The sequence below is a fragment of the Trachypithecus francoisi genome, unplaced genomic scaffold (assembly GCF_009764315.1).
Source record: "Trachypithecus francoisi isolate TF-2019V2 unplaced genomic scaffold, Tfra_2.0 Lachesis_group9, whole genome shotgun sequence".
NCBI lineage: Eukaryota > Metazoa > Chordata > Mammalia > Primates > Cercopithecidae > Trachypithecus > Trachypithecus francoisi.
This window is the reverse complement of record NW_022681474.1, coordinates 39,443,824-39,462,389: the sequence shown is the minus strand read 5'-3', so window position 1 is coordinate 39,462,389 and position 18,566 is coordinate 39,443,824. Positions and strand designations below refer to the sequence as shown.

At 42.2% G+C, this 18,566-nt stretch overlaps 1 protein-coding gene across 3 annotated transcripts in view; it reads right to left on the bottom strand.

Moving 5' to 3' along the window:
- Positions 1 to 2,818: 2,818 nt before the first annotated feature.
- The window catches only part of SAMD8 (sterile alpha motif domain containing 8), a 58,719-nt gene continuing 42,971 nt past the window's right edge, over positions 2,819 to 18,566 (bottom strand). For all 3 annotated transcript variants that reach the window (XM_033208331.1, XM_033208334.1, XM_033208332.1), the window contains exons 3-6: positions 15,735 to 15,830; positions 11,464 to 11,581; positions 4,346 to 4,496; positions 2,819 to 4,174 (exon numbers count right to left, since the gene is read on the bottom strand). In XM_033208331.1, coding sequence (XP_033064222.1) covers positions 3,870 to 4,174; positions 4,346 to 4,496; positions 11,464 to 11,581; positions 15,735 to 15,830 — 670 coding nt within the window. In that variant the 3' untranslated portion in view covers positions 2,819 to 3,869. The remainder of the gene's footprint in view (positions 4,175 to 4,345; positions 4,497 to 11,463; positions 11,582 to 15,734; positions 15,831 to 18,566) is intronic.

The following is an 18,566-nucleotide window of genomic DNA, read 5'->3' as shown; positions in this document are numbered from 1 at the left end:
AGCCTGCATTATTTAACTGACCGGTTCTAAGGCTAAGTTCATTACTTTCTGATTTCAAAGGATACAAATAAATAGAGCTAGAAGTTCTATTTTTGTCCTAGCAATTCTGGTCAGAGAACTATGGAGATGATAGCCACACAAAGAATTCTTGCAGCACAGCCACGAAAGGTTTCCCCCAAATTATTTGGTGACAACAGCAAACCTGTCTCCTTCAAAACCTCTTACTCTCTACCAACTCTTCAATTGCCCTTCAATAACACTACCCTGCCTGGTCTTTAAAAAAAAAAAAAAAGGAAAAGGTTAAAAAAATGCAACAACGCTCCCAGGAACACAGAAAATGCATCGAAGACTTGCAACATAACCTCCAGTTTGCATCTCCAAACCAAAAACCTTTTGGTTCCTTCTATACTAAAGTCTCCATGATGATGTAAGCCTCTCACAAGTCTGCAACTACAGAACCAAATACAAGGCCAAAAAATATGTAGAACAAAGCCATGTAGCTTCTCTGCCTAGCCACATTCACAGATAAAATGTAAACATAAATACTATCTTCACTGTGGTTTAGATTTTAACCAGAAAAAAAATATGAAGAAAAAAATCTGGAAATTTCTGGACAAAACAAAAAGCAACTAAAATATAGGTTTCATGTTTAGGTAACACTGAAAATAATTTTGTCTCAATGTTTTCCAAGAAAGAGATGATTAATTTATGTAAACACTGCCTTATAATAGTTAAAACAGTAAGTTATAAACCTAACTTACATTTTTCTCACAACATATATGAGCAAGTGCAAGGCTGAAAAGTTATTTTACAATCCCCATTGCAGTCTGTTGTTAGGTACTCTCAATGTCAATAGCTCTGCAAAGTTAGTTGCATTTGATTTTTCTATTTGGTCCTAGAATAGAATTTATATGAAAGAAAGAAGACCGAGGTTAATAGCTATTTAACTTTTTGTTATTGATTGAGACAGGGTGTCACTCTGTCACCAAGGCTGGAGTGCAGTGGCATGATTACAGCTCACTGTAGCTTCCTTGGGCTCAAGTGATCCTTCTGCCTTAGCCTCGCATGTAGCTGGGACCACAGACATGCACCACTATGCCCAGCTAATTTTCTAAAAAACTTTTTGTGGGGGGGGGCGAGGTCTCACTTTGTTGCCCAGGCTCGTCTCGTTTACCTGAGCTCAAGTGATCCTCCTGCCTCAGCCTCCCAAAGTGCTGGGATTACAGGCATGAGCCACTGCGCCCAGTCTAACTTGCTTTTTTTTTGTTTTTCTGAGATGGAGTCTTGCTCTGTCATCCAGGCTGGAGTGCAGTGGAGTATCTCAGCTCACAGCAGCTTCCACCTGGGTTCAAGCGATTCTCATGCCTCAGTCTCCCAAGTAGCTGGGATTACAAGTGCATGCCACCATGTCTAGCTAATTTTTATAGTTCTAGTGGAGATGAGGTTTTGTCATATTGGCCAGTCTGGTCTCAAACTCCTGACCTCAAGTGATCTGCCTGCCTTGGTCTTCCAAAGTGCTGGGATTACAGGCGTGAGCCACTGTACCGGCCATGTTCTTTTTTTTTTTTTTTTTTTTTTTTGAGGCGGAGTCTCGCTCTGTCGCCCGGACTGGAGTGCAGTGGCCAGATCTCAGCTCACTGCAAACTCCGCCTCCCGGGTTTATGCCATTCTCCTGCCTCAGGCTCCCGAGTAGCTGGGACTACAGGCGCCTGCCACCTCGCCCGGCTAGTTTTTGTATTTTTAGTAGAGACGGGGTTTCACCGTGTTAGCCAGGATGGTCTCGATCTCCTGACCTCGTGATCCGCCTGTCTCGGCCTCCCAAAGTGCTGGGATTACAGGCTTGAGCCACCGCGCCCGGCCACCCGGCCATGTTCTTAAGAGAATGGGTCTTGCTGTATTGCCCAGGCTAGAATGCAGTAGTTAGTCATAGCCTCAACACACTCCAGCCTAACTCCTGGCCTCAAGCAATCCTCCTGCCTCAGCCTCCTCAGAAGCCAGGACTACAGCCTTGCACCACTGCACTTGGCTTAACATTTTAACATTAATGTTGTCATAGAGTTTTTTGAACTCTTTCCCAAAAGCCAACATCAGTGCCTCCCTAGCTAAATTCAGTCTGTTCTGTCACTAACCACTCTAACTGGCATAGGAAACATCCTTTATTTTTCATGATTATGCAACTCCTTTACATGATGGCATTTTGTTCCTAGCATGTAACAGAATCAGCAATGTAAGATATCAGACTCTGAGGTGTGAGATTTAAAAGCATAAAACTTGAATTGCCTCGCAGCATTTCTCAAGTGAGAAATAAATAATGTTCACAGCAGCACAAATTGGGGTCCTTCAGCACTAGCTGAGACTTGTTTGCATAATTTCCTTTCCTACCCAATTCATTTGGGCTCCTGTGTAGCTTATACAGGGGTGGAAATAGGACTCAAAGTGCAAAAATAAAATATTTCACCCAGATAACAAAGGAGCAAGCTTCTGATATGCGGCCTAATTTTAGGCCTCAGAATGCCAGCACCTTTTCTAAGTTTTTGTTTTAAAATGGAATGTAAAACCTAATTATTATTCCCAGCAGCTAAGCTCATTAGTTGGGGTTTAAATTCCAATTCCATAACCATCCTACTGTCATAACTATTGTAAAAAATCATTAAAAATAAAGTAACAAATGTTATCACAGAGGTGAAATTACTTAAAGTACTATATTTCTAGTGTTGTAAATAGCAGCTAAGTTATATCAGTTCCTGACTGCCAAATTAAGACTAAATACAAAGAAGGTATATACACCATTATATTTAAAAGTAAAAAACAACACAACTTTTTCATATCCAAGTATGTCTGAGACTGTTTACTTCCAACGGCCAAGAATGATAAATTTCAAAAACCAAAAAGTTGTATTTTGCGTGCTAGAAGTTTCTTTTCAGGAGAAAACAATTCTTTGCATGCATACCTCCCTACTTAACGACAAAAGAACTTTATCTAACATCTGGTAAAACACTCCTATTTGGCTTATTAAATAACACCATTAAAAAAGCATAAAATTGGACTGTCATCTACTATAGCACAGAGTTATTCTGGGTACCTATACTACTAACATTAAGTCCATTTATTTTTATGGATGCAGCCATTTTTCCCTCATGAATACTTACTGATGGTTATACTGAACCCTCAGAACAAAACAGGCACTGCATCTTTTGTTGCATCTTCGGTGAAAAATGCCAGCTCTACATTTGCATTAATGAGGAGACCAATGGCATCCTAGCCAGTACTCTGTCACGTCATCTATGGCCTCTTTCATTCTCCTCTTATTTCAGGCATCCTGGTATGCTCAGTATACTTAAAAGATGGTTCAGAAGGCAAAAACTGTCAGTAAAACAGATCATGTCCCAGCGTGGCATTTTTTTAAACTGACACAGAGATTAGTCCAAAGAACAAGTACTGATCACTTGGTAGGGTTTCTTCTCCTAAAGATAATAAGTAGCTTCAAAACATATTATTTCTTGACTAGAGCCTTACTGGAAATCAATGAAAATTCCTCAATCAGCAAACTGCTCAAGTTGACTTGTTTAAAGTTCAATAAGCAAATACTCAACAGGTAAGGGTACAGCCTGACTTCAATCACAACATTAAGTCTTCCTAAAGAGAAGGGGCAGAAAACATCTACTTAAGCTTTCTGTTCAAACAGCTACATAAGGACTCTTGATTGTTCTTGCTTGCTTTTTATAATCATAACTTTGCTCAGAACAGAAAACTTTACTTTGTCAACACATAAGCCAGGCATCTAGGAACAACCTAGGGGGAGAATGCAAAGTTACTCATTTTCAACAACTATTATATATTTAGTCACAAATTCATTAGAAAGATAGTCTTCATCCAATTAGTCTTTTCATTATTGCTGGTTTTGAAAATGGCCAACAATATTCATTAGGAACTGTGCCATTAACATTGCATTCAAAAAAAGAGAACATGGGAAACCAAATCCTTGCTCTCCTACTCTGCTGATATGCTCTGGTATTGGCCAGAGTATGGTAGTACAAAAAGAGTCTTGTTGTTATATAAAAAGCAATAAACACATCAATGGAATAATGTTCATGGGCAGCCAAGATGAAGAAGATTCCAAAGAGGTTGAGAACCCAGGATAAAGTGTGCAAGAAATTCCAGCTTCTTGGTGTATCTAGGAAAAGGACAGAAAGATCATTTTAAAGCTACATTCCTTCCAATGCTTCTCAGTCACGTTTCTCAGGTCAGGCTGTTTTGCCATTCTTCACAGGATCTGACACCCTTCCCACAGCCTTCACTGCAGCTAGTTATCTAATATGCATAGAAGCACTAAAAAGATACTTACATTCAGTGACAAAGAAATTCAGCATAGTTAGGACAACTGTGTGGCCACTAAACATGTAATCTCCACATGTGTGAACGCCAGTCAGGGTCATACCAAAGCCACTCCAAATGGCAAAGGCTCGATGTAATTTCTCCCATACACTGCCATATATCTATAAAGAAAAGTTAAGAATTAGTGCTTCAAATGCTTAGGGAGGTGGGAACTTCCCAACATCCATTCCCATTGAAATTCAAATGCTAAATAACTTAGAAATAAGATCTAAGCCAAAGCAGTTAGGTCCTCAGTCTAATGAATTCCAGGCAGACTTCAAGACGGGGTGGGTAAAGCTTGGCTGTACTCAGAAATATTTTGGTAATTAAATGAAATCAGGCTGGGTGCAGTGGTTCATGCCTGTAATCCCAGCACTTTGGGAGGCTGAGGTGGGCAGATCACCTGAAGTCAGGAGTTCAAGATCAGCCTGGCCAACATGGCGAAATCCCACCTCTACTAAAAATACAAAAATTAGCCAGGCATGGTGGCGTGCGCCTGTAATCCCAGCTACTCAGGAGGCCGAGGCAGGAGAATCACTTGAACCTGGGAGGCAGAGGTTGCAGGGAGCCGAGATCGTGCCACTGTACTCCAGCCTGGGTGACAGAGTAAGAGTGTGTCTAAAAAAAATTAATTAATTAAAAATAAGTAAATAAATGAAATCACTGTAACATGAACTCCTTTACTAGGAGTTCCTTTATAATAAAAAGTTCTCTATAACACAAAAACATCTCGAAGTTTTTAATTCAGTATCACAGTAGTATTTGCTTGGCTATTCTTGCCAGTAAGACATAGGCTATGACAGACAGAGATCAATGTCTACCTTTCAACATCCACTCTCCCCTTCTTCACTGGTAACAGAATCCCAAATATATTGAGGCAGCAATGAATTCAGCCACAATATTGCCTTTCCCAACCTCCCTTGTAGCTAGGTGTGGCCACGTGACTAAGTTCTGTACAATAAGATCTAAGTAGAAGTGTTAAGGGTTTCTGGGAAGGCTGCTTATCAAGGTAAGAGACAACAGTTTTGAGGAAGTCTTTTCTCACTTTCTACCTTCCCTTCTTTTAGTCTACAACTCAGACTCATTCAACTGGAGGTGAAACTCCAGCAACCATCTTGGACCACAAAGTGGCTTTGAGGCTACAAGCCAAGTATTGGGATAGCAGACCAGAAAGACAGAAGAATGATGGGGTTTTTTTGGATGACTTCATAAAATTCAGACCTGGTGTACCTACCTTCAGACTCTTTTTTGAGAGAGAATAAAGCATTGTGTGTTTATTAAACCATAGCCACTTTGAATTTCCAGTTATCAACAGCCAAACCTAATCCCAACTCCCACACATACGCCTAAAAAAGCAATCCATTTTGAGGAAGACTTTGAGTGATAGCTGCTTTACAAAACAGGGGCAGTCACTACTTTAAAAAAAAAAAAAAGGCATACTGCCAGGCACGGTGGCTCACGCCTATAATCCCAGCACTATGAGAGGCTGAGGCGGATGGATCACCTGAGGTCGGAGTTCGAGACCAGCCTGACCAACATGGTGGAACCCGTCTCTACTAAAAGTACAAAAATTAGCCAGGTGTGGTGGCACATGCCTGTAATCCCAGCTACTCAGACTGAGGCAGGAAAATCTCTTGAACCCAGGAGGGGGAGGTTGTGGTGAGCGGAGATCGTGGCATTGTACTCCAGCCTGGGCAGCAAAAGCAAAACTCCATCTCAAAAAAAAAAAAAAAATAAACAAAAATAAACAAACAAAAAAACCCAACATACTAATATTATAATAATAATACAATTTAATAATAACATAATAATGGTACAAAAAGGTGCTAAAATTTTATGTGCATTTACTATGTGCAAGGCATGCTGCTAAGTGCATTATGTGTTATTGCATTTAATTTCCACAGCAATCCTATGAAGTGATTTAATTGTACAGATGAGGAAACTGGCTTAGAAAGGTCACATAGCTAGTAAATAACCTAGGCAGGATGTGAACCCAGGGAGCCCAATTCCAAAGCCCTGTCTTCAAGATTCTATCAAATATGACCAAAATAAACAACTTCATAGATATCACAATCTCATTAGGAATCTCACCTGCTGATTATACACTACCCAGCTTTCCCTTTCTGCCTCATTTGAGGGAAAGAGAGGAAGAAGAATTTACTATTAGAGAGAAAGAAAGAGAATACACATGGGTTTGGTTCTTCCGTGATCACTATGAACATGGGCTTAGAGATATTACTCTTGAGAAAGTAAAAAATCACGTAGTAAATAAAGAGAAGGGACTGCTACGAAAATGATTCAACCAAGGATACGAAACTAGTGATGCCAGTCAAAAGGCATCTCTCCATCCTTTCCCATCTTAAATGTCCCATATATTCTTCCAGAAAAATAAAAAACACAACACAGCAGAACGAAGAGGATGTTTTGATAAGAGAACATGTAGAAATATGCATTAAGTGTTTCTAAATTTCAAAAATAGACATGTTCTTGGTTCTGTCCTCAAACCCCTTACTTCTGGGAATGCCATTTCAAGCAATTAATTTATTATAATGAAAGTACCTTACGGAATTCACTGTAAGGGATTTGATTTCAAGTTACTATCACTTTAACTTTCTATTTATAACAATTGCTGCAAATAATACGGGTCAGTAAGTAGGTTATATTATAATTCAAAGCAATTAACAGTATTTAGGTCAGATTGGAGGAGAAATATCTATATATAACTAACTGATAAAAACAGTCATTAGAGACAGAAAAAGGGCTGTTTATACCATAGAGGGATGGTATCTAATTTATTTTTGCAGCATATGTTGCAGCCCTATGCACATATATCCCTCTCCTCGGTGGCTGTCCTACAATTAAATCCCTTAGCTATGGAAAATTTTCTCTTTTCAGTGTAATAAGTTTGTATTTTTCTTTTTTTTTTTTGAGACGGAGTCTCGCTCTGTCACCCAGGCTGGAATGCAGTGGCTCACTGCAAGCTCCACTCACTGCAAGCTCCGCTGCCTCCCGGGTTCACGCCATTCCCCTGCCTCAGCCTCCCAAGTAGCTGGGTGCTCGCCACCATGCCCGGCTAATTTTTTTGTATTTTTAGTAGAGATGGGGTTTCACCGTATTAGCTAGGATGGTCTCGATCTCCTGACCTCATGATCCACCCGCCTCATGCCCAGCCTATATTTTTATTCTTTAAAATCTGTCCTGGCTGGGCGTGGTGGCTCATGCCTGTAATCCCAACACTTTGGGAATTTGAGATAGGAAGAACACTTGAAGTCAGGAGTTCAAGACCAGCCCGGACAGCAAATCGAAATCCTGTCTCTAGGAAAAAAAAAATTAAAATCAGGCCAGGTGCGGTGGCTCACGCCTGTAATCCCAGCACTTTGGGAGGCCAAGGTGGGTGGATCATGAGGTCAGGAGTTCAAGACCAGCCTGGCCAAGACGGTAAAACCCTGCCTCTACTGAAAATACAAAAATTAGCCGGGTATGGTGGCGGGCGCCTGTGATCCCAGTTACTTGGGAGGCTGAGACAGGAGAATCCCTTGAACCCGGGAGGCGGAGGTTGCAGTAGGCCGAGATCGCGCCACTGCACTCTAGCCTGGGCGACAGAGAAAGACTCCATCTAAAAAAAAAAAAAAATTTAGCTGGAGTGTGGTGGTGTATGCCTGTGGTCCCAGCTACTCAGGAGGCTGAGGCAGGAGGACTGCTTGAGACCAGGAATTTGAGGCTGACAGTGAGCTATGATCATGCCACTGTACTCCAGCCTGGGCAACAAAGCGAGAATCTGTCTTAAAAAAACAATGACTAAAATAAAATAAAATCTCCCCTAATCAACTAGAATACTATTTGGGTGAAACTCTTCATACCATGTACACAGCATACTATTTTGGAGAAACTGTGCACACCATGCACAGAAACAAATTCAAAATAAATTAAAGTTGTAAAATATAAAAAAATAAGACCATAAAAGCATCAGATATTATCTTTCATCAATCAGAATGGCAGTGCTGGCAAGAGGGTAAGAAAGCTGACATGCATACATGTTGGCAGTAGTGAAAAACTCATCTTTTCAAGTGTGTATTTTAGCAATATATATCACTTTTTTTTTTTTTTTTTTGAGATGGAGTCTCGCTCTGTCGCCCAGGCTGGAGTGCAGTGGTGTGATCTCAGTTCATTGCAACCTCTGCCTCCCAGGTTCAAGCGATTCTCCTGCTTCAGCCTCCCAAGTAGCTGGGATTACAGGTGCCTGCCACCATGCCCAACTAATTATTTGTATTTTTAGTAGAGATGGGGTTTCATCATGTTGGCCAGTCTGGTCTTGAACTCCTGGCCTCAAGTGATCCGCCCACCTCGGACTCCCAAAGTGCTGGGATTACAGGCATGAGCGACCTCGTCCAGCCCATATCATATTTTTCAATGTGCGTGTCCTTTAATTCTGTAATTTTACTTCCAATAATTTATCTTAAGAGATAACTAAGTAAGTGCAAAAGCACAATGTACAAGAATGTTTACTATAGCACTGTTTATAAATAGTAAAATTTTGAAACAATCTCAAGATGTACATCATTTGGAACCTGGTATCCACAATGAACTACTGTTAAAAAGATGTAGTTCCTTTTAGAAAAAAGTAAACAACATACTATTAAATGAAAAATAGGCTAAAGAGGGTGGGCGCGGTGGCTCACGCCTGTAATCACAGCACTTTAGGAGGCCAAGGTGGGCAGACCACGAGGTCAGGAGATCGAGACCATCCTGACTAACATGGTGAAACCTTGTCTCTAACTAAAAACACAAAAAAATTAGCCGGGCGTGGTGGCTGGTGCCTGTAGTCCCAGCTACTCAGGAGGCTGAGGCAGGAGAATGGTGTGAACCTGGGAAGCAGAGCTTACAGTGAGCCAAGATTGCGCCACACTACTCCAGCCTGGGCAACTGGGAAAGACTCCACCTCAAAACAAACAAACAAATAAACAAACAAAAAACTTATACGAGTGTGTAAGCATGCTTAAAAATGGTCTGTGTGGCTATACACACAACTGTTAACTGTATTATTTATAGGGTGGGGCAAAAAAGAATCAGGTAAATTTTTACTTTTTAATATATACATTTCTATATAATTTGAATTTTTATAATAAAAATATAATTTTATAATTTGAAAAAATTACTTTTCCTTTTTGGAAAAAGAAAAAAAGACCTCAAAACAGCTTTTACCTTAAAATAAAACATTTCCTTTACATGAAATCCTGTGTCATATCAACCCTTCCCCCTTTCTTACTGGTCAGTCTAAGCCTTCCTAATATCAGGAGAAAGTTTGGCACCCTTCAGCTCAGGGGTATATTTTTAGCTCTTGATCTCGTTTGGCTGCTTAATCTTCCCTTGTTGGCATTTCAGCTATGATATTGCAGCACAAGAAGTGAACTTGAATGCTGTTACAAACCACATTAAAATAACTACAAAGGTGTTAACACATACATTTATTTGAATATGTGAGAACACAGAACTAAAGCACAGAGGCCTAGAAAAGTAGGGTTCTTTTGTCCAAATTTGTATATAATTTGGACAAAATTATTTGAAAATTTGTATATAGATTTTACCCAATTTTGTACATAAAGTACAGGCGATTTTCAGAGTCTTATTTTGTCTCCATCTGCATAATTTATTCTGTTTAACCAGAAGAGATGTCTACAGTAAACCAAAACAAAGCCACAAAATATAAAATGAAAACCAAAAGTCAGCCATTATCTGTTTATCTCAGAAAGAGTAAAGTTTAGAGTGATGAGTATGTCGTCAAACTGTAACTTTTTTTCTTTCTTTTGAGACGCAGATTCACTCTTGTTGCCTAGGCTGGAGTACAATGGTGCGATGTTGGCTCACTGCAACCTCCGCCTCCTGGGTTCAAGTGTTTCTCATGCCTCAGCCTTCCAAGTACCTGGGATTACAGGTGCCTGGCACCATGCCCAGGTAATTTTTGGTGTTTTTAGTAGATTGTACCACATTGGCCAGGCTGGGTCTTTAACTCCTGACCTCAGGTGATCCACACGCCTCAGTCTCCCAAAGTGCTGGGATTACAGGCGTAGACACAGCGACTGGTCGGCAACATTTTTAAAGGAGTGAGGAGGACAGTGAAGGAACCAGAGCATGCCATATGAGAAACTTTGAAAACGATGAGGATGGTGGGAAAGGGAAAATGATAATTGAAAGAAAATTTTCTTTCTTTCTTTCCTTTCTTCCTTTCTTTTCTCTCTCTCTCTCTCTGTCTCTCTGTCTCTCTTTCTTTCTTTCTTAGACAGAGTCTTGCTATGTTGCCCAGGCTACAGTGCAGTGGCGTGATCTCGGTTCACTACAACCTCCACCTCTCAGGTTCAAGCAATTCTCCTGCCTCAGCCTCCCAAGTAGCTGGGATTACAGGTGTCCACCACTGAGCCTGGCTAATTTTTGTATTTTTAGTACAGATGATGTTTCACCATCTTGGCCAGGCTGTCTCAAAATCCTGACCTCGTGATCCACCCGCCTTGGCCTCCCAAAGTGCTGGGATTACAGGCATGAGCCACCGCACCCGGCCAAAATAAATTTCTTTTCTTTTTTTTGAGATGGAGTCTCGCTCTGTCACCCAGGCTGGAGTACAGTGGCACAATCTCGGCTCACTGCAACCTCCGCCTCCCGGGTTCAAGTAATTCTCTGCCTCAGCCTCCCGAGTAGCTGAGATTACAAGCACCCACCACCACACCCAGCTACTTTTTTTATTTTTAGTAGAGACGGGGTTTCACCATCTGGGCTAGGCTGGTCTTGAACTCCTGACCTCGTGATCCACCCGCCTTGGCCTCCCAAAGTGCTGGGATTACAGGCATGAGTCACCATGCCCGGCAGAAAGAAACTTGTTTTCTACAGCTCCATAACATAGAACAAGTTTCAACAGAAATAACAGGGAGGTAGAATCTGGCTTAAGACTTTTACCAAATTATTTCTATATATTCTTTTGTAGACATTACAGATTCTAAAAAGCACATTTTAATACTATAAGCAAAATGTTAGCCCTATTGCATATAGTGTGCCATCAACCCACCAAGAACAAGAATGAAAAAGAAGGTAGCAGGCTACCTTTCCAGTACACTGCAGGTGTTGTCCTGGCACGGAGAGGGAGGTCACAAACATGGTAAAGCAGCGAAGCAAGAATACAGTTCCCATCAGACTACAGAGCCTTCGCAGAAGTATTGACCTGTGAACAGATCAGCCAAAGACCGGGAAAGATCAGAAGAAAACAAACCAAAAAACCCCACGTATCAAATATTCAAGGAAGAGCAAACAGAAAAATTACTAGACTCTTTGAAGAGGACAGAAATCTTAAAAAGACCATCAAAAGCATCATTGTCCAATAGAATTCTCTGCAATGATGGAAATGTTCAATATACTGGCCAAGAAGCTATTTATATACCATGTGGATCTTAAGGACTTGAAATGTCCTCAGTATGACTGAGGAACTGAATTTCTAAATTTTATTTCATTTTAATTAATTTAAAGTTTGCCATAATGAACAATACAGACCTAAATTAGATTCTAAGAGCATAATTTCAATGATAAGAAAATATGGCTAAGAGTCCAGGCATGGTGGCGCATGCCTGTAATCCCAGCTAGTTGAGAGGTTGAGGCAGGAGAATCACTTGAACCAGGGAGGCGGAGGATGCAGTGAGCCAAGATTGCGCCATTGCACTCCAGCCTGGGCAACAATAGCGAAACTCCATCTCAAAAAAGGAAAAAAGAAAATATGGCTAAGAGAAACTAAAAGAGTTATACAAGACAGAAGACAAGTAAGCCTGGTGTTAGTCCCATTACTGAAAATTGCTCATAAGTTATTTATAAGAGATAAAGTTGGCTGGGGGTGGTGGCTCATGCTTGTAATTGCAGCACTTTGGGAGGCCAAGGTGGGAGGACTGCTTGAGTTCAAAAGTTTGTTTGACAACAGCTTGGGCAACATAGCCAGATCTCATCTCTACAAATAATTTAAAAATGAGCTGGATGTAGTGGTGCACACCTGAGATCCCAGCTACTTCAGAGGCTGAGGCGGGAGAGTTGCTTGGGTCTCGAAGTTGGAGGCTGCAACGAGCTATGATTGTGCCACTGCACTTTAGCCTGGGTTACAGAATGAGACATGCTTCAAAAAATAAAAATAAAAAACAAAAAAAGGAGGTAAAGTTAAACACCTGTGATTCTAGGGAATTTTTTTGCTCATTAATAACTGAAGGCTAGGTGCAGTGGCTCATGTCTATAATCCCAGAACTTTGGGAGACCAAGGCAGGAAAGAGGATCGCGTGAGACCAGCCTGGGCAACACAGTAAGACCTTGTCTACAAAAAATTAGTCAGGTATGTTGGTGTGTACCTGCGGTTCTAGCCTGAGGCAAGAGGACTGATTGAGCCCAGGAGGTCAAGGATGCAGTAAGCCATGATCATGTCACTGCACTCTAGCCTAGGTGACAGAGCAGGACCCTATCTCAAACAATACAAAAAAAAATGATAGTAGCTATCAAATACTCATTCTAACTTCTCTTAAGCTATAAAATACTAAGTTTAAAAATTTTTTTTATATCAAGTACATATCAAACAAAAATTCTGAATAACTGTCACTTGGGTAATCATGAACTGTACTGTGACAACACTAGTACTGTTAGACTAAGATTCCTGAGGACAGGGACCATGTATCACATATTTTTGAAATGATCCTTCCACCCTCAGAAAAAGCACTGAACACAAGGCTAGGTATGTTTCAAGCATTATGTGCACTCCTGGGATGGAGCCTAGGAATCTGCATTTTAACAAGCACCCAGGTGATTCTAATGAAAGTGGTATGAACACTTTGAGAAACACTTTATTTGACTAAGTAAACATTAACACTTGGATTTAACGGGTTACCTCTATGCTTTATTAAAACTACCAAGGTTTCCTGTAAGGTAAACTCCAGTTTTGAAGAGTAGATAAATTCAAATTCATGAGATCTTGTGAGGCAAAGTTAACCAGCAAGCAGCAACGATACACACGTTTTAAAACCACCTCTGGTTTTAAGCAATCCAGAATTTAAAATATTGCTACAAAACAGGACAAAATGGGAGAGAATGAGGCTCAATGTGGCCTAAAAGTGGGATAAGAATAGTAACCACCGACCTTTCTTTCCACCTTCAGAACACTGAAATAACTGCTACTTAGGACGGAAAGCTCATCACTGTGGTTTACCTCAAGCACTTCCTGGTGAGGAGAAAGGTCAAAACCTCAAGCAACTACCCTTGTTCCTCTCTCCAGTGTTCCAAAGACAATGGACAGCAGAAGCTACAATTTTTTTTCTTTAAACAATCTCAAAAGCTCACATATCTACAATTTTTTTAACCCCCTCAGGAGCTCTTAGGCAATATCTACTAATTTTATCTTTACATTTTTTGCTTACAATGCCTTGTTTTTTTTTACTTAAATCCACTAATTCTTCCTGTCCATTAAACTAGGAAAGGAGCCCCCCAGGCCTCCTTTTTTTAATTAAAAAAATTATTCCTTGCTGACTCTGGGTACACTGCCTGTGAGTTAGCCCTGCTCCACAAGAAGCAGTAAAAATAAATAAAATAAAAGTAAATAAATTCTTTCCTCTATATTTTTTGGTGAAAGTGCCAAGAAGCACCTTCCCATTTAGCAACTTCCTATACCATCTGAAGTAAACCAGAAGTATATATGTGAAGAAGAAGAAGTATATATGTACATGTTGTGCAAAATAATCTTTTTTTTTTTTTTTTGGAGACAGGGTCTGGCTGGCTCTGTCACCCAGGCTGGAGTGCAGCGGCACAATCTCAGCTCACTGCAACCTTGACCTCCTGGGCTCAAGCAATCCTCCCACCTCAGCCTCCTGAGAAGCTGGGACTATAGGCATGTGCCACCACACCTGGTTAATCTTTAAATTTTTTATAGAGACAGGGTCTCCCCATGTTTCCCAGGCTGGTCTCGAATACCTGGGTTCAAGCAATCTTCCTGCCTCAGTCTCTGAAAAGTGCTGGGGTTACAGGCATGTGCCACTGTGCCCGGCCAATAATTTTTTGTTGTTGTTGAGATGAAGTCTCGCTCTGTCGCCCAGGCTGGAGTGCAGTGGAGTGCAAAGCTCTGCCTCCCAGGTTTACGCCATTCTCCAGTCTCAGTCTCCCAAGTAGCTGGGACTACAAGTGCCTGCCACCATGCCTGGCTAATTTTGTATTTTTTTTTTTTTTTTTGAGGTGGAGTCTCGCTCTGTCGCCCGGACTGGAGTGCAGTGGCCGGATCTCAGCTCACTGCAAGCTCCGCCTTCCGGGTTTCCGCCATTCTCCTGCCTCAGCCTCCCGAGTAGCTGGGACTACAGGCGCCCGCCACCTCGCCCGGCTAGTTTTTGTATTTTTAGTAGAGACGGGGTTTCACCGTATTAGCCAGGATGGTCTCGATCTCCTGACCTCGTGATCCGCCCGTCTCGGCCTCCCAAAGTGCTGGGATTACAGGCTTGAGCCACCGCGCCCGGCCTAATTTTGTATTTTTAGTAGAGACAGGGTTTCACCGTGTTAGCCAGGATGGTCTTGATCTCCTGATCTCGTGATCCGACCACCTTGGACTCCCAAAGTGCCGGGATTACAGGCGTGAGCCACCACACCCGGCCAATAATCTCTTTTTTAATGGGCCTCCTCCAAGCAGAGAAAATTTCTTCCATCTAAACATGTGACCAAAGAATGTCCTTGGAAGAGTTTCTATCCTTCTACAGAAAGTAACATTTCCAGTTAGTTTCTAAAGAAAGATAAGGTTTTCTTATCTTTTTTTTTTTTTTTTTTTTTTTTGAGATGGAGTTTCACTCTTCTTGCCCAGGCTGGAGTGCAATGGCGCAATCTCAGCTCACTCCGACCCAAGGGTTCAAGCGATTCTCCTGCCTCAGCCTCCCAAGTAGCTGGGATTATAGGCATGCGCTACCACACCCAGCTAATTTTGTATTTTTAGTACAGACGGGATTTCTCCATGTTGGTCAGGCTGGTCTCAAACTCCTAACCTCAGGTGATCCACCCGCCTTGGCCTCCCAAAGTGCTGGGATTACAGGCATGAGCCACCGTGCCAGGCCTCTTACTTTTTTTTAGATCAGAGATGAGCATGATCAGGCATAGGGCATCTCTGATCTTCCCTTGCAAAATGCATTCAGGATTATTACTAAATATGTAGATATTATCTTAGACTGACTTTTACTGATCAAACTCAAAATCCTTTGTTAATAACTATGTCACAAGGACCACAGAAGGAAATTAACAAAGAAATGCAAAGAGAAAGATACAATTTTATGGTATTGATACAACAATTAAAATATTTTTAGTATTTTAATGGAGTAATGAGGTACCTGTGCTTGTGAAGAAGAAGAACCAGGAGCCAAATATAGCACAGAATCATGCCACATACTTCCGTCATGGCAAAGGCCCATGGGATTCTAGGAACGCTGCGACAGAAAAAAATGATTTTGAATTGAATAAGTATATATGTGAATGATGCCACCCTTTTCAGTAAGGTGCTCTTTTAATAATGACCTTAAAATTGGTTTTATATAACTTTTATCCCTTTCAGAAGATGATATTTGGAGAAACTGGAAGAAAAAAATCTGTGTCATAAAGCACCCCCACCTATCAGAACCTGTTTCTCGTCCACTGATTCCCGTCAGGGTTCTCTATAAAGAAGTGACTGACAGCAAATACCAGAGGGGGAAAAAAAAAAAAGAATTTATTAGCTCCAGAGAATTACAAAAAGTTGTACAAGAAAGGAATTTTTTTTTCTTTTTTCTTTTTTTTTTGAGATGGAGTCTCGCTCTGTGGCCCAGGCTGGAGTGCAGTGGTGTGATCTCGGCTCACTGCAATCTCCGCCTCCCGGGTTCAAGCAGTTCTCTGCCTCGGCCTCCTGAGTACCTGGGACTACAGGTGCCCACCACCACGCCCGGCTAATTTTTTTGTATTTTTAATAGAGACAGGGTTTAACCATCTTGGCCAGGCTGGTCTTGAACTCCTGAGCTCGTGATCCACCTGCCTTGGCCTATCAAAGTGCTGGGATTACAGGCGTGAGCCACCGTGCCCAGCCATGTTTTCTTTTTTTAAATAACTATTTCCCTAGTTATACTTTTTTTTTTTTTTTTTTTTTTTTTTGAGACGGAGTCTTGCTCTGTCGCCCAGGCTGGAGTGCAGTGGCCGGATCTCAGCTCACTGCAAGCTCCGCCTCCCGGGTTTACGCCATTCTCCTGCCTCAGCCTCCCGAGTAGCTGGGACTACAGGCGCCCGCCACCTCGCCCGGCTAGTTTTTTGTATTTTTTTTAGTAGAGACGGGGTTTCACCGTGTTCGCCAGGATGGTCTCGATCTCCTGACCTTGTGATCCGCCCGTCTCGGCCTCCCAAAGTGCTGGGATTACAGGCTTGAGCCACCGCGCCCGGCCCCTAGTTATAAAATTAACAGGTCATTGTAGAAAAGATTTTAGTAGAAATGTCCAAAAAATAAAAAAAAAATCAGTATTCCTGGCACCCAGAGATGACCTATTTGGACTATTTCACTTTGTTTCAGTCTCCTTCCCCTTCCTTTCTTCCTCCCTTCCTTCTTTCCTCCCTCTTTCTTTTTTTCTTTTTTGATACAGGGTCTGGTTCTGTCGCCTAGGCTGGAGGCAGTGATGAAACCTCGGCTCGGCTCACTACAACCTCTGCCTCCCAGGCTCAAGCCATCCTCCCATCTCAGCCTTCCAAGTAGCTGGGACTTCGAGGTGTACAGCACCACGTCTGGCTAATTTTTGTATTTTTTGTAGAGACCCGGGAATTGGGGGTGTTCATCATGTTGCCCAGGCTGGTCTCCTGAACTCCTGAGCTCAAGTAGCTGGCCCACCTCAGCCTCCCAAAGTGCTGGGATTACAGGCGTGATCCACTGTGCCCAGTCTCTTTCTCTCTTTTTCTCTCCCTCTCTCCTTTTTCTTTCTTAAAGTGACCTGTCCTTTGTTAGTGGGTAATCATAGGAGCTGTTTTGTGAGGAGGAAAAAGGGACAAATGGAAAACAGATTAAAAAAACAGGGTTCCAAAACAAGGGAGGATAGAGAGAAAGAGATAAAACAAAAAACAAATGAAGGGCCAGGCACAGTGGCTCATGCCTGTAATCTCAGCACTTTGGTAGGCTGAGACGGGAGGATCACTTGAGCTCAGGAGTTTGAGACCAGCCTGGGCAACAAAGTGAGACCACATACAAAAAATACGAAAAATTAGCCAGGCATAGTTTCATGGGCCTGTAGTCCCAGCCACTTAGGTGGCTGAGGTGGGAGGATCGCTTGGGCCCTGGGCGGTCTAGGCTGCAGTAAACCGTGATGGCACCACTGTACTGCAACCTGGGTGGCAGGGCAAGACCCTGTTTCAAAAACAACAACAACAAAAAAGCATCGAGTTCAAACCCTGATTGTTTGCACTCTGAAATGAGCACTTCATGTGAGAAATGGGCCTTTCTCCCATTGTCCTTTGTGGGCAGTCCTGTATCCAGAGTCTCGCTTTGTTGCCCAGGCTGGAGTGCAATGATGCAGTCTTGGCTCACTGAAACCTCTGCCTCCTGAGTTCAAGCAATTTTTGTGCCTCAGCCTCCCAAGTAGCCAGGATTACAGGTGCCCACCACCACGCCCAGCTAATTTTTGTTAGTAGAGAAAGGGTTTCACAGTGTTGGCTAGGCTGGTCTTGAACTCCTGACCTCAAGTGATCCAACTGCCTTGGACTAGGATTACAGGTGTGAGCCATGGCGCCTGGCCGATCCTGCTGGATTTTTTTTTTTTTTTTTTTTTTTGAGACGGAGTCTTGCTCTCTTGCCCAGGCTGGACTGTAGTGATGTGATCTTGGCTGACTGCAACTTCTGCCTCCTGGGTTCAAGCAATTCTCCCTGCCTCAGCCTCCCGAGTAGCTGGGATTACAGGCACCTGCCACCACGCCTGGCTAATTTTTGCATTTTTAGCAGAGATGGGGTTTTGTCATGTTGGCCAGGCTGGTTTCAAATGCCTGACCTCAGGTGATCCGGCCAAATCAGCCTCCCAAAGCGCTCCCAAAGGACTACAGGTGTGAGCCACCATGCCCAGCCCCTGCTGGATTTTAAATCTCTACTTTCATTTTGTTTTTTCCCAAAAGCTCTTTTTCTCTGAATTTTCTTTGGGCCTCTCATTACTGTCATAGAATGCAAC